Source organism: Camelus dromedarius, chromosome 8 (assembly GCF_036321535.1).
Source record: "Camelus dromedarius isolate mCamDro1 chromosome 8, mCamDro1.pat, whole genome shotgun sequence".
Classification (NCBI taxonomy): Eukaryota; Metazoa; Chordata; class Mammalia; order Artiodactyla; family Camelidae; genus Camelus; species Camelus dromedarius.
The window spans coordinates 7,861,711-7,876,560 of record NC_087443.1 but is presented as its reverse complement, the minus strand read 5'-3'; the positions used below and the strand labels follow the sequence as shown (position 1 = coordinate 7,876,560).

At 43.4% G+C, this 14,850-nt stretch overlaps 1 protein-coding gene across 1 annotated transcript in view; it reads left to right on the top strand.

Moving 5' to 3' along the window:
- PCNX2 (pecanex 2) overlaps window positions 1–14,850 on the top strand; it is a 220,803-nt gene that overhangs the window by 108,756 nt on the left and 97,197 nt on the right. The window contains exons 18-20 of the mRNA XM_064488633.1: window positions 2,545–2,637; window positions 3,532–3,720; window positions 6,181–6,253. Coding sequence (XP_064344703.1) covers window positions 2,545–2,637; window positions 3,532–3,720; window positions 6,181–6,253 — 355 coding nt within the window. The remainder of the gene's footprint in view (window positions 1–2,544; window positions 2,638–3,531; window positions 3,721–6,180; window positions 6,254–14,850) is intronic.

Sequence of the window (14,850 nt, the reverse complement as noted above, 5' to 3'; positions counted from 1 at the left end):
GAAGCATTCAGCAATTTTTAAATGACATAAATCATGTCAGTGAAAAATAGGAGATAAAAATTAACGTGTCTCCACAGCCTAAAGATGCAGTGAATTAACAGGACTTTCCTCTGGGAAGGTGTGGCCTTTTGCTGAGTGTTTGGAATGAAAGGAGATAACTGAATTTTTGCAGTTTATTAACAGTAAATTTTTGAGAAAACTTCTGATCACAAAAGTTTTATAGATTCAAACTGCAGGTTTTGTGACTGACTTCCTTACACAGTCTTGTCCCCAACCTTAGCCCCAGAGCTGAAAGGAAGAAGAGGAGCTTAGGCTGAGTGCCCATAAGGTGGCCGTCATTTTATGTACTTTGTCTGATGTAGTTTTCACAACTCTTATCAGATGGAGGGAGGGGTTCCTCCTTACCCAGGTACTCATTCCCCGAGTCCTCGTTGTGATAAGATTGTTCGAGGGAACAAAAGTCACCCAAACATGAAAATAATTACTAACCAAACTGACCTATTACAAAATGAGTCTCCACACACACTTGCCTTCTGCTTAACACTGAGGTTTATCCCTAATAGCGTGCCAAGGTCTTAGGCACTCTTTGTTTGGCAAGATGAAAAATGCGGACAGAGCCCGCTGTGAACAAGCATGTGGGGGAATGGGAACTTTGTTGTACTGCTTTCTGGTAACAGTGGGTATTTGTGTAACCTCTGGATGGTAGTTTGGCAATTGGTGTGGGAAATGTAAAATGCGCGTTCCCTTCGCCCCACTACTAGGACTTTGCCCTTAAGTCTACACTCTCTAGTAGGAGGAGATAACTGAGCAGGAAGTTCAATTGTTTCAACTGTTTTCACAAAGTGGAAACTGTTGCAAACAGTGGTTTAAGATAGAAAAATGTGAACATCAAAAGATTTCAGAAGACATATTTTTAAAATGCAACCTTCTATGTGATTGTGATGTGGTGTAATGTCAAATGCAAATGGAGGGATGTCAACCCATAATATTGTACAATTGTCTCAGAAAAATCATGTTTTAAAAAATCCCTAATGTGATTCGGTCTTTTGCTCAGTCTAAGTACTGCATGGCTGCGGTTGGAACCTCAAATTTTTTTCTGATTATCTCTATTGTGCTAAAATACATATAGAATAAATTTTTTTTTCTGTATTGACTATTAAAATGTTTTCATAGATTCAGAATTAAAAACCAATGGTGTTTCCCTGCTCAAAAATCAGATTACCATTACTAAGAATAAATCCGGAATTGAATTTGGCTTGTCACTTTCCCTCCCATATTCAATACTCGAATGGGAGTTGTAAACTTTTGAGATAGAAGATTCAAAACAACTTTTGCAGTAACTGATACATTGATGTTGAGAATGTATCTCTTCACTGTGTTATTGATTGCCCCAACCAAGGCTTGTTGCTTTTTCATCAGATGGTTCTGATCATTTTTCAAGTTGCCCTCCTGATTTCTTTTTGTCACTTTGGATATCAGTTCAGTCAGAAAGCCAGCAGCATGCCTTGCAAGAAGCTTCTTGCAAGAAGACAAGAAAAGAAAGAGGTGGGGAGGGGATGTAGATAAACAGATATATGGCTTGTAGAAAAAGAAAAAAAAAAAAAGAGAGGATGTAGGGAAACAAAGGTGTGTATTCTGTGTGATTTTCTGACAGATAATATTCAAAACAATGACTTAAGAGGTATAATTCCTTTTTGAGATGATACATTGATAATATTTACATTGATGAGTTCAGAGTTTTCAGGTAACAGAGTGCTACCTTAAACTGTTCGTGTCTGCATGGCATGTTGGTGTACTGCAGCTAGCTGACCTCTGCAGAAAGAAAAACTCTGATGGTCCCTTAATGTCCCCTTTTCCTCTGCGAGTCAGTGGTACTGTACCCTAACAGTGCTAACAGGCCATTCTCCACGTACCTGCAGTGTTAGTAACATTCTTTGGTCTAACTTTCTTTGTTTGCCCTGATGCCTGCTCACATCACAATTCTGTGTGATGGAAAATGCTTAGCAAGTTACCGACATTTCATTTCCTGTGTATGTGTGCATGATACCTAGATATTTAAATTATTTGGAAATGGCCTTTACCCAGTTTGACTGGTGAGTTAAAATGGAAAATCTGTCCTGGGCCAAGTAAATGTGTGAGAGGCCTCTGTTTGGCCTCCCCAGGCTGTGTGCACGTTAAAATGCAAGCTATGCTGGAGCCAACTCTAGATTATTAGTGCTTCATCCCTGTTTATCAGACACGGGCATCTTGCAGCTGATCTGGGTTTGCAGAGAAGACCCTTACGCCTCGTGCATGTACAGAAAACCTTTCTTCTTGCCGTCGGCATCTCTGCTTCCCCCTGCACTTTCCCTAGTTTCCCTGATACTCCCCAAGCAGGAGGTAGTGAACGGTCCGTCCAGTGTGTCCCTTTGGGAAGATATCAGGTGAGTGATGGGATGAAGGTGTAGTGTGTCCAGGGTCAAATCCTGTCACCTGGTTTCCCTGGTGACACAGAATAAAGGGAAACGCAGAAGAGCAAACTCTACAGTGGTTTTCTCTTTCCAGAAGGACGTCTTGAAATCGGATCTGCTCATCTGCTCGGTGGCTGCGGTCCTGTCGTTTGCAGTCAGCGCCAGCACTGTGTTCCTGTCCCTGCGAGTACGTATCCGCTTGGCTTTGCAGTCTCCCCACCTCGTTCTCAGGGGTAACAGAGCCCCTCGTGCCACTCCGGGCGGTTGACGGGCTAGTGGGACCAAAGGAAGAACAGAAAAGGCCAGTTGAGGGGTTGAAGCAATATGTCCACGTGTGCGAAGAGTTTTGTCCAAGACGAGATTTGGTCCACGTCACAGATTTGGTGCAGTTGTTTCCTCCGTTCTGTTTCCCCATCTGAAGAGTTGTTTTGTTTGCAAGAATAAGAGCACATCTCATGGAATCTGCCGTGAGGACGGTCAGCAGCGAGAAGACAGGCTCACGGTGCACTTCTCCGAGCGAGACGGAGGTCTGAGAGCCAAAAGGATGATTGGAACAGAATTTTCAGCTGGAAAAATGAAAGTAGAGAGCTCAGGGTTCTTACAGAGAGTTGCCGCCTTCCTTTGCTTTCAATGAGGACAAGTCTGTTAGCGAAATGGACTCTTCTTTTAAGAAAAATAAGCAAGAAGAAGGGTTTCGATGGGCAGAATGTCTCAGCCTCTTCTCCACCCCATCTTGGTGGTAACTCAACACAGAGATCAGTTTCACGTGATGTGCAAGAAATTTTCAGAGGCCTGAAACAAGAACTGAGTTTGGTGGGCGTAGGATATATAGCTCAGTGGTGGAGCGCGTGCTTAGCATGAGTGAGGTCCTGGGTTCAAACCCTGGTACCTCCACTAAAAAACAAAAACAAAAAAGAAAGACAAAAAAACAAAAACAAAAACAAAAAAACCCTGAGTTGGGCCATCTGTCCTTTAAGAGGAGCAGGGTAAGGAGCAGAGTGTTATGTCCTGTTCCCGGGCATCCCTCCCCAGCCCCCCAGCCTTCAAGCCGCTTAACGAATCTCCCCCTCTTTTGCTGCAGCCGTTTCTCAGCATTGTGCTGTTCGCCCTGGCCGGTGCGGTGGGATTTTTAACCCATTACGTGCTCCCCCAGCTCCGCAAGCACCACCCGTGGATGTGGATTTCACACCCTGTCCTTAAAAACAAAGAGTATCAGCAACGGGAAGTGACAGGTGAGTCAGATATCCGTCGTGACAAATGTAACGTAGCAGTAGGCGCCTTTTAAACTGAGGGTGTGCACAGCAACCTGAATGCACTTAATGCCACCGAACTGCACACTTAAACGTGGTGACAATGGTAGGTGCTACTTTATGTATATTTCACCATAATTAAAAAAGGAGTGTGTGTGTGCCTTGGAGTATACAGTATTGTCCCCAGAACAAGGAAATTGAAGTGGGGCGGATTAGAATTATGTTTTATGAAAATAATTAGTTATTATTATTGAGGAAAAATTAATTTACATCACTCAGACCTAAAGGTTATGCTGTTCCGGCTTCGGCTGACTAGGGACCAGGAAGAGCATCACTTGACCACCCTTTCATCTGCCACAAAACCGGGGGTGGGGGGTGTAGCAGAGACTGACCTTTGAATTTTGAGCCCTGAGCCCTTGAATTCTGTTGAGCTCACCTCGAACTAAACCCACACCTAGACCTACACTTGACCAACGTAGCTGTTCCCCGGGCTGTCTCTGGCCACAATCAGATAACAGCCGCGTAACCCTGACAGTGTTTGAGCTTCTTAAAAAAAAAAAAAAAAAAAAAGAAACTCAGAGATTTCTCTGTTGGGTCTCCCCATGCTCTGTGATGGAGCAGATGGCAGAAGGATTGATTCATTTTCTGTTTTCAGACACATCGGTCACAGTTGGTAGCTATGGTTTATAAAACTAGCTCATGGTGTTAGCTCTGCACAGAACAGTCTAGCCCACTGTTCATTCTCCATCAATAAACCAGCTACCTAGCCATCTCCATCTCCAGGCGCGAGGGTATGTGAGTGGCACCAAGGTTTGCTAACTCTTGGGAACACGCTGGACCCAGCCAGGTGTGTCATCCGTAACTTCAGTAAACTAGCATGATGAAAGAAAAAAAAGTAGGGGGGTAATAATAATAAATAAAAAGCACGAAGAAGCAAAAGAATCATTTATGGCGCTGCCAAGAATAGAGTGCTATTTTGAGGAACATGTCAGGGTGGGTAAAAGGAGCTGCCTTCACTTGAAACAAAGCAGGAAAACGGGATCGCTTAAAGGAGAAATAGAGCCTGCGGGACCTCTCGCCAGCAAGGGGTTTAGAAAGTGGTGGAAGGGAATTCAGGCTTACTCTTTCCACCTGCGATCCCAGGGGCTCACCGGGGATCAAGCTGTGTGGTGCGGGTTTTAAGTGCTGCACTTGATTTTGGATGCTACTTAATGCAAATTACTGCTGGTATTATAAAACCTGAAGGGAGACAGGCTGAGAGCAGGCAGAGTTGATAACGGCCAGTTTATTTTCCAATCCACTTAGAAAGGCCCATTCAGACAGGTGTCTGCTCGTGGGCAGGTAGGGCGACCTGAAGAAGAGACAGGTTTCTGCAGGAGTTTTGCAGTGTTCAGGTCACACTTGCCTGTCATTTTCTGAACCTTTTGAAAGAATGTTTGGGTGAAGTTTTGCGCGGGGAATTGTTTGGGCGTCATGGGTAAGCAGTTGGTGGAGATTTGAGGTAAGAGGCTTTGACTCAGGAAGCTGCATATGTGTGTCTAGATCATCTGTATCTGTGCCCCTACCTAGAAACTTAGATGCCTTGGGGCGAGGGCAGGGAACTTGTCAAATTAAGAGAGAGGAAAATAAGACATCTCGGGCGTGGGCTTGCCTGCCCGGGGCAGTTCAGAGCGTGGAATTCAACACTGAAGGTAAGAATGCGCAGTTTCAAATGTGAGATTGTTTTCTTCCCTGACTCTAACAAAACCCAGTTTAAATTAGAATCATTTAGATATTTTAAAATCTGAATGATCTTTTCAGTACAAAATTCAGGAACAGGAAAAGAGAGTGTTTGACTTCCCCTCCCGGAGGGGCGAGACCAGGGGCAGCCCTGGGCCCCTCTCTGCCCTGCAGGGTGGGTGGGAGGAGCTGGCCCCTGGTACCACGGGCTCGAGCAGAGGCTCAGGGGATGTTTCTCACTTGCCTCCATCAGCTGTTTGTAAACCCTCTGAAATCTAGCCAAGAGCAGTAGACTTGAAAAATTAGCGCATCCTAAGAAACAGATGGCATTTCAAAGTTGTGTGCGTCGGAAGGAAAATCCAAACACTTCAAATGTGTTGGTATGATCTTGTTGAAGACCCCCTCACCCATTTCAGTGTCACTCACGGCCTGAGTTCCTTTGCCTCCTCTTCCTGGCCTTCTGCCTCTTAGGTTTTTCACTTGTCTTCTTCCGCTAGCAAGAAACCACGCACAGGAAAGTCAGATCGATCATCCACCTTTACTGTGAAAACTAGGCCAGGTCTTCTTTCTCATATGATCCCATAATATTTTGGAAAAGAAGGAAGAGCAGAGCAGGGCCGGCAGGTCTGTGGCAGCCCGCCGCGACTCCTGGTAGACACCGCTCCTTGAGGACAAGCCTAACGTCGGGCCAGTGGCCTGTGTTGCTGATCAGCTGGGGCTGTCTGTGTCTGCTTTAGTGTTTACATGGTCCTGCCCCTCAGCCTTCCATAGGTGGAAACGGACTCCCGGAGAAGTCAAGGGATGGTAACCTGGGTCCCACCAAGTTTGTGGCTGGTGAGTGACCGGAACCCAGGTGACCCCACTCCCTCCAGTCAAGAGCTCCTTTTGCTACCTCTGCTCGCAGTGCCAGGGGTGGACCAGGTGCATTTCATATGGCCCTCAGATTGTTTTGCAGTCGTTTCCCCGAAGAGGCCCATCACTGCTCTAGGTCCTGAAGAGTCTAACATGCCGTGGGCTAGTGCTGCCTTGACAGGGCCCGTGGTTTGAAACAGACTCGCCACCATAAATTCTGGGCATTTCTGTGGTTTCTCAAACACACCACGTCCTCCCCCTGTCTTCCCTGGCTCTCCCCTGTGCCCAGGATGCGTTTTCTCAAGCTTCACTCGACTCAGGCCGGGGGACTCATCTTTCAGTTCTCTGTTCAAAAATCAGCCCCTCCAGAGGTCCGTCCCTGACCACCGGGGCCAGACTAACTTCCCAGCTGCTCCCCGGAACCTCCCTGCCTGTCACATTCTCTGCAGTGACTGTGGGTGACATATCTGCTTGCCTTTGCTGCCCGCCTCCCACCCCAACCAGTGCTTGCACTTAATTTAAATATCATCGGCCCTCCATTTGCCAGGACAAACTTTAAACTCGGAGCATATACTTTCTTTCAGTTTACTTTCCTGTCTGCATACCTCTGATATGCCATTTTACTTGATATAGAAAATTATTTGGCTATACAAAATTAATTTTGATATAAAATGTAGCCTATGCTAAAATGGAACTGTGTTACAACTCAAGAGACTGTCAATGGAAACATATCTTTTTTTCTTTACCCAGTTCAGTTCTTTACTTTGGAGATGAATTTAAGCAAACCTTATCCCATCTTAGCCCCAGCAAGGTGTTTCACCAGAATTTGAGCTAAAAGAATAAAATTGTATCGTGACACAAGTCAGCAGTCAGGTGAACCATGGTGGTGATGTGGGTGTAACTGAGTTAGGATAATGGGTGTGCGTGAGGTTGTGTTTTCTGTTGATCTGTATTCCCCACCAATCTAAGCAAATCATGCTGGAAATAACCAAGTAGACACTGCTACAAAGGGCATCCTATTAGACAAGTAAGCAACTTTTGAGACTTAATGTTTAATGAACATTGAATTTTTAGAAAATAAAGCAAGCCTACGATCCTGAATGATGATGATGATTCTAGACTAATGACTTCACCGATTGGCCCTTGTTGTACAAGAGTGAGAAGTTGGCTCTTTGTGAAAATTGGTTTTATTTAAGAACTTTCCAAAGGAATTATGTTATTTTGAAAGGAAATAAGGAATTTGGGTCACATTTTCACATAGTCCTCCAAGAAGTAATTTCCGTAATATTATCATTCTTGGCTCTTGGGAATTTGAGGAAAGTTGAAATGATCTGATTTGATGACCACAGTCTTGCCATAAAAGTGGGTTTTAATGGGGTTAAAAGGAATTGAGATAAAGAGTAAGTTCATTATTGGCCTTCACTTGTTTACTTGTTTACTCACTCAGAAAATGCTTAGGAAGATACTGTTCATTAAGAAAATAATTATCGAGTTCCTACAGGATGCCAAACCTGTGAACCAGCCAGATAGGTTGGCCAAAATGGGGTTTCTGCCATCAAAGCATTTCTGGCCCAGTCAGTAAAGCTATGACTGTTCGCAGAAAGAGGAGCTATGCTTCTGACACACAAGGTCATGTGGGGTCCGCGCCGGGTTCAGCCTTGCAGGAAACGCAAAGAAGGGGAAGACCCAGACCCCAAGCGAAGAGGTTGCAGCCAACTTCATGTTCATTGGTTAAGCTTTTCCAGCTGGTTAGTTATGCATATAAAACAGAAATCAGTGGGATTTTATAACTAAATGCCGAATCTGTCTCGTGCATAGTAGGTGTTTAATGATACTGGTTGAGTGAATGAATGAATGATTAGTGCTGTGTAAATTCACCAAAGGAAGAGTTCCCCATAGACAGGCAAAGCCTGGAGGTAAAGGCATGTCTGAAGGACCCCAACGTCTGTGTGTAGTAAGATGTATGCGCACAGGATCACCCCTCTGCAAAGAGTGGTTGCTGTAGAAGCTTTAAGCTGTGATTTTTCAATACATTAGAATAAATGGATAAAAGATTTAGAAGTTATTAAAAATATCAGTTGAAATTTTCATTTGAATTGTAATTTAAACAAATTCACTGTCTTAAAACTATTTCCAAATGAGTCCTGAGTTTCTAATTCTTAAATGAGATTTACTGTGTATTTTAGCCAATCTTGCCTGTTGATTTGCAGCTGGACTGGTTTCCGCATGTGAAAGACACATTTCTGACAGATACTGCTTTTTCTAATGTGTTTTTTATTTACATCAAAGTAATATATAGTGTTAAAAACCAAACAGAGCAAGTTGTAATGAAAAGCAGCAGACCCTGGTCAACTTTTTCCCACCTCGGATTCCCCCAGTCCAGGAAAAATTACTTTCTACTCTACATGTTTCTTCCGGTATTTACCATAATTCTTCTAAATAATGTGCATCACTTCTATTTCTTGCTATTTCAGATTTGTCTGTCTGCTGACTTCCTGTTATGAATAATGAAGATTTATTTCTCTCATCTTCCCTCGTACATTAACATTTCCCCCTTCTCCTTCTTCCCAATATAATTTTTCTTGCACACATACTCAGTTTTTTTCACTGTTCATATCTGTATATGTCATGTAGAAAGAATGTCTGAATTGTTTACTTTTAGTCCGGGAGTGTACAGTGATTGCACGTCCTTTCTTGTTCAGATTTCAGTTTTTGCCTCCTCTGGCCTTTCCAGTAGCCTCGTAAAATAGCTCTCAGTTCAGTTTTCCACACAGGCCAACCTGGCAGATACTCTCTCAGTTCCATCCCCTCTCAGGCTCCCTCTGGAACCTGCCCCAATTGTCCTTTGTTTATTCTCTCTCTTTGAATGAAATGCACCCTCCAGTCACCCCAGGGAAAGGGTGCACGGGAAGGAAAAGCTTTGAGATTTCATCTATATCTAAATGTTTTCATTCTACTTTGCAGTGAACGGAAGGCTTGTGGTGTGTAGCTGGTTAGGGGGTAAACACGTCTTCCAGAATTCTAAGGTAATGTCCCATTGTCTTCCAGCTTCCACTGCTGCTGTGGAGAAGTCTCATGCCTTCCTGGCTCCTGGTCCTTTCTAGGTGACCAGATGCTCTCCTGCAGGAAGCTTTTAGAAAGTTTAGGAAGGAATTCAAGTGTCATGGCCCAGAGAACAGGCCCTGGAACAAGGCAGGGCTCAGATCCCATTTCTGTTCCATACGAATTGTGCTTAACCGTTGTGATTCAATTTTGTCTTCTGTAATTGGGGGCAGGGCTCAGATCCCATTTCTGTTCCATACGAATTGTGCTTAACCGTTGTGATTCAATTTTGTCTTCTGTAATTGGGGGTTTCGACAACAAAGATTTGTGGGGGGATGAAACTGACTGAGATAATAATTACAGAGCATTTGGCATAGTCCCTGGCAGGCGGACTGCACTCAGTAAGCACATCCTCGATCATTTTGCTCATTGTTCTGGGCCCCGTTTCACCCACTGTGCTAGGCGTGGGTGGTCCTTCCTGATCCAGATGTCTGTGTCCTACAGTTCTGACATTTATCGCCAGCAGGTGATAGTACTACCCAGATGACCTAGTTCCCAGAATTTCCATGGTGATTAACTCCAGCCTGAACGTATATGTAAAAATCCACTTCAGGGTAGCGCTAGGTAAAAGAATGTCAGAGCACAAAGCCTGTGCTCGGGTCTTTGGGAGGGTCTCATCTTTGTGTGTGTGGTGAGGAGACACCATCGTCCTGGGACGAAGAATGCATTCCTTACCCTCTCTGTCTCCCCACGTAAAAGGATGTTAGCGTCAAGAGGTGGCTAGACACCTGGAAAACCCTCCAAAGCCTCTTTGATTTGAAGTGACTCAAATCGTTTGAAGCATGAACTGAGCAAGTGCTGGCTGAGTAACAGTCTCACCGGCTATGATGCTTCTGTGGGAAAGCGTGTCCCGAAGGCCAGATAAGTGGCTTAGAGCTGCTGTGTCAGGAAACCGCCTGCCAGCTGGAGGCCCACCTTCTTAATGACTCCCTCCCTAGTCAGGATTTTCATGCCCCTTCCCTTCCCCTCTTTTTCCTTCCCTCCCTGCCAGGCACTGCTGGCCGATCTCCTCCTAGTCCACTGGGTAACTTACCTTTCTGGGTCAGCCTTCACAAGGCTGGAGGTGGCTGCAGGGGCCTGGTGCTGAAGCCAGGCTCACACTGGAAAACAGACAAGTGGACTTGGTGTCCTCTGCTGAAAGGGGAGCAAGGCAGAGGGAGACTTGGCGAGGCGCGGACCAACCCTGGGCGGCATTAAGAGGGAGACGGTTTGGGAACAGAGCACAGCCATCAGCTGCCAACCTCAGCCCACAGCTTGCTCTCCAGCAAGCCACGGGGTGTTTACCCAGGCACCCACTAGGGTCTTCCTAGACTGCTGATACATCTAAAATAATGCAGAAGTAAAATGAATGGTCAATAATTAGAGAAGTATAAAAAAAAACCAACACTAAACATCAGGAAATCTTAATATGCAGCACTTGAGGTTTGCAAGATGACATTGCCAGTGGCTTTGGGCTGTGTCGCCCAGTGTGCATGGGAAGGGCCGGAGGAGACTGTTTGGAGGAAGGATGTCAGTGCCCAGCTGCAGTAGGTGAGGTCCCTGTGATGAGTCCTGACCCAGCCTCCCTGGCCTGCATCTGCTGGATCTTATCTTAACTAGCTTAACCCTCATGGCACTTTATGACAGGGTGATATACGTAGATGCCAGTGGAAAAATAGAAATGGTGTTTAAAATTTTTTATTTTTATTTTTTTTTAGAAATATGTATTTTAAAAGTAATCTTGTCATTTAAATAACATACAAATCACACTTTCCTTGGGGGAGGGATTCTGATTCTGTAAACTTGTCATCCGTTGTGCACCTGCTGTGCACTCGGCACTGTGCTGGGTGTGGAGGACGACAAAATACATAAGAGCATCATCTCTGCTCTTGGCGAGACAATTGTTCTCACAAGAAATGTCTTCCTTCATGTGCCTGCTGTGAGAATATTTGAAAGGTTCTCTTAACCCTTTTCATGTGATAATTTTGACCTAGCTGTTTCCATGTGAAACAATGTATAAATGATTTCCCTAGTATTTTTAGTTTTAAATACTATGGTTTGCTATTAGCAGATGACCTTTCTATCAAGAAGAGAAAGCACGTTATTGCTCTGAGTCTCCTAAGAGTTTCTCCGTCCCTTTGGGGAGATGTGAAGATTACATTTGTACTCCCCACGGGATACATGGGAAAATCAGGGGGATGGTTTTGGGGAAATGAGCTAAACTTTTCTAAGAATTGAATTAGACTTTATATCAAATGAAAATCCAGGTGGGTTAAAGATTTAAAGTTTTATTGAGGAAGAAGAAAGAAAGAGAAAGAAAGGGGGAAAGCAAAGAGAGACAAAGAGAGAAAGGAAGAAAGAAAGGAAGAAGGAAGGAAAGAAAGAAAGAGAGAAAGAGAGAGAGAGGGAGGGAGAGAGAAAACCAGAATAGCAGTGTAGGAAAGTATGGATCAAGTTATATAATCTTGATCGGGAAAGAGAAAAAGAATGTTCCAAGTATGATCCCAAAGTCAAAAACCACTAAAGAAGCACCTGAAAATTTTTATCCCTGAAAAAATACAAACTTTAATGTTCTAATTCCCAAATGTTGGTCTTCACCACCTTGTATTTCTCTGAGAGGTTTACCATGCCGTCGAACCTAATAATAGTTATGAAGTCGTTAAAAAATATTTATAGAACTTATTGCATGCCAGGGGCTATGCAGAATGCTGGAGAGGCACTGGGGAGCAAGGCCAGCATGGCCTCACCCCAGGAGCAAACCTACAGAGAAAAGGAGAGCACTTGGCCAGGAGTAGATCCTGAACTCCTATAAAGCAGGCAGTGCCCCAGCGTGGAAGCCCCAGCTTCTCAAACTTTGTTCTATTAGATGTCTGTTTTGGTTAATTTTGTTAATAATCAGTCAGTAATCAGTGATGCTGCCTGAATCTACTGAGTGGCTTCTATTGGCAAAGTACAGTGCTGAGTGCCAAATATGATGGGGAAAGACAGCCCTGGACCCCTGGCTGCAGTTGAGAAGTGGACATTCATCACATAAATTCATGTATTTGTGTGGTATTTGAAATACAATGAAGGAAAAACATAAGGGGCTGGGAGGGACTTATAAAGAAATCCTAATTTAGATTTGAGGGAAAAAGAAAGACTTCTTTGAGGAAGTGACATCTAATTTGAGACCTGACAGATAAAGGTGGGGTTCGCCCTCAGAGTGGTGTAGAAGCAGCCACAGGCTCACCCTGAATTGACTTATTTGGGGATGAGAAGGTCATGAGGACCTTGAGTTTATCTTAAGCAGAGTTGTAGGCTTTGAGTGGTAGGATGGTATGATTTGCTGTACACTTAAGAATGATGACTTATCCTTAGTTTACGTTACTGATTTGGGAAATGAGATCTATTTGTTAGAGAATAAACCGTGACGTGTGCACATGTTAATGCTAAGAGCTCTGCAGCCTGAGATTTGGCCCAGTGAGAAAGATGAGAGTGAGAAATGCTCATAGGAAAAGCGGTTTCCTATAAGAAGAGGGGGTGGCCAGCCTGGATGCGGTCATTCCACTTTGCAGGGTCTCCCTGCCTTCGTGCCTGGGGGTGCCCAGGCCAGCTAAACCAAGGTGCGCCCCTATTGAAATGCTTGTAAACATGTCTGGCCCCTATGAAGCAGGAAGCTTCATGCCCTTGCATTTCAAGTCAGTTGTAATTCAAGGTTTGAGCTGGAGCAAATTATCTTCCTGAAGGTATCTTGAGAGTTTTTGACTAACTTAATTCTTCTTTTTTTTTTTTGGAAAATCATTCTTTACTTTTTTTTTGATTTATAATGATTTTACAATGTTGTGTCAAATTCCAGTGTAGAGCACAATTTTTCAGTTATACACGAACATACATATATTCATTGTCACATTTTTTTCTCTGTGAGCTACCGTAAGATCTTGTATATATTTCCCTGTGCTATAGAGTATAATCTTGTTTATCTATTCTACATTTTGAAATCCCAGTCTATCCCTTCCCACCCTCTGCCCCCTTGGCAACCACAAGTTTGAATTCTATGTCTATAAGTCTTTTTCTGTTTTGTATTTATACTTTGTTGTTTTTTTTTTTCAGATTCCACATATGAGCAATCTCATATGGTATTTTTCTTTCTCCTTCTGGCTTACTTCACTTAGAATGACATTCTCCAAGAGCATCCATGTTGCTGCAAATGGCATTATGTTGTCAGTTTTTGTGGCTGAATAGTATTCCATTGTATAAATATACCACATCTTCTTTATCCAGTCATCTGTTGATGGACATTTAGGCTGTTTCCATGTCTTAGCTATTGTAAATAGTGCTGCTATGAACATTGTGGTGCAGGTGTCATTTTGAAGTAGGGTTCCTTCTGGATATATGCCCAGGAGTGGGATTCCTGGGTCATATGGTAAGTCTATTCCTAGTCTTTTGAGGAATCTCCATACTGTTTTCCACAGTGGCTGCACCAAACTGCATTCCCACCAGTAGTGTAGGAGAGTTCCCTTTTCTCCATAGCCTCTCCAGCATTTGTCATTTGTGGATTTTTGAATGATGGCATTCTGGCTGGTGTGAGGTGATACCTCATTGTAGTTTTGATTTGCATTTCTCTGATAATTAGTGATTTTGAGCATTTTTTCATGTGCCTATTGATCATTTGTATTTCTTCCTTGGAGAATTGCTTGTTTAGGTCTTTTGTCCATTTTTGGATTGGGTTGTTTGTTTTTTTCTTATTAATTGACTAACTTAATTCTTGAGAGCATCTTGTTTTAGTAACGTGAGCATCTGAATGAAACACAACCTGGAAAGCCTTTGAGAACATGTAAAGCATTCAGAAATGAAAAGTCATCTGTAAACCTGTAAGCAGCAAGTTTGCATTCTTTTTCTCAAGGACCTGACATTCCAGGGAAAAGAGAAATAATAATGCTAGAGTAATGTCCTTTTATGGCCTTTTTGCATATTTGGAACATTACAGAAAGGCAATTATAGACAATCATTGCAAAGATTTTCTTTTTAACTGGGTTTTGTATGAATACTGGGACAATTTGGGGACTTAAGAAACATATTTATTGTGTTATTGCTTTCGTAAGCTTTTTGTTTTATTGGCTTCTCACAGCCACCCCCATAGGGAAGGATGAAGTTTAATCTTTTAGAATTCAGAATTCTATGGGGGAGGGTATAGCTCAGTGGTAGAGCACATGCTTAGCATGCACAAGGTCCTGGGCTCAATTCCCAGTACCTCCACCAAAAAAAAAATTAATTAGAATTCTGGATGGCACTTGTTTTAGCTTCCTCCTACGTTATTATTCATCTTTTTTACTTGTCTCCTCTCTATTTCCAAGTAAAAACATTCAGTACATTTATCTGTTAAATGTTTGCTACAGTCTAGAGATTGTAGCATTTCCTTGTGATCAATTACTGGAATGTGGTGGAAAGATTCTAGAGATACATCAGAATTAAAGTGAGATTGATTTTCTTCCAACGTGCAGAAGTAGCAGCACTTGAGT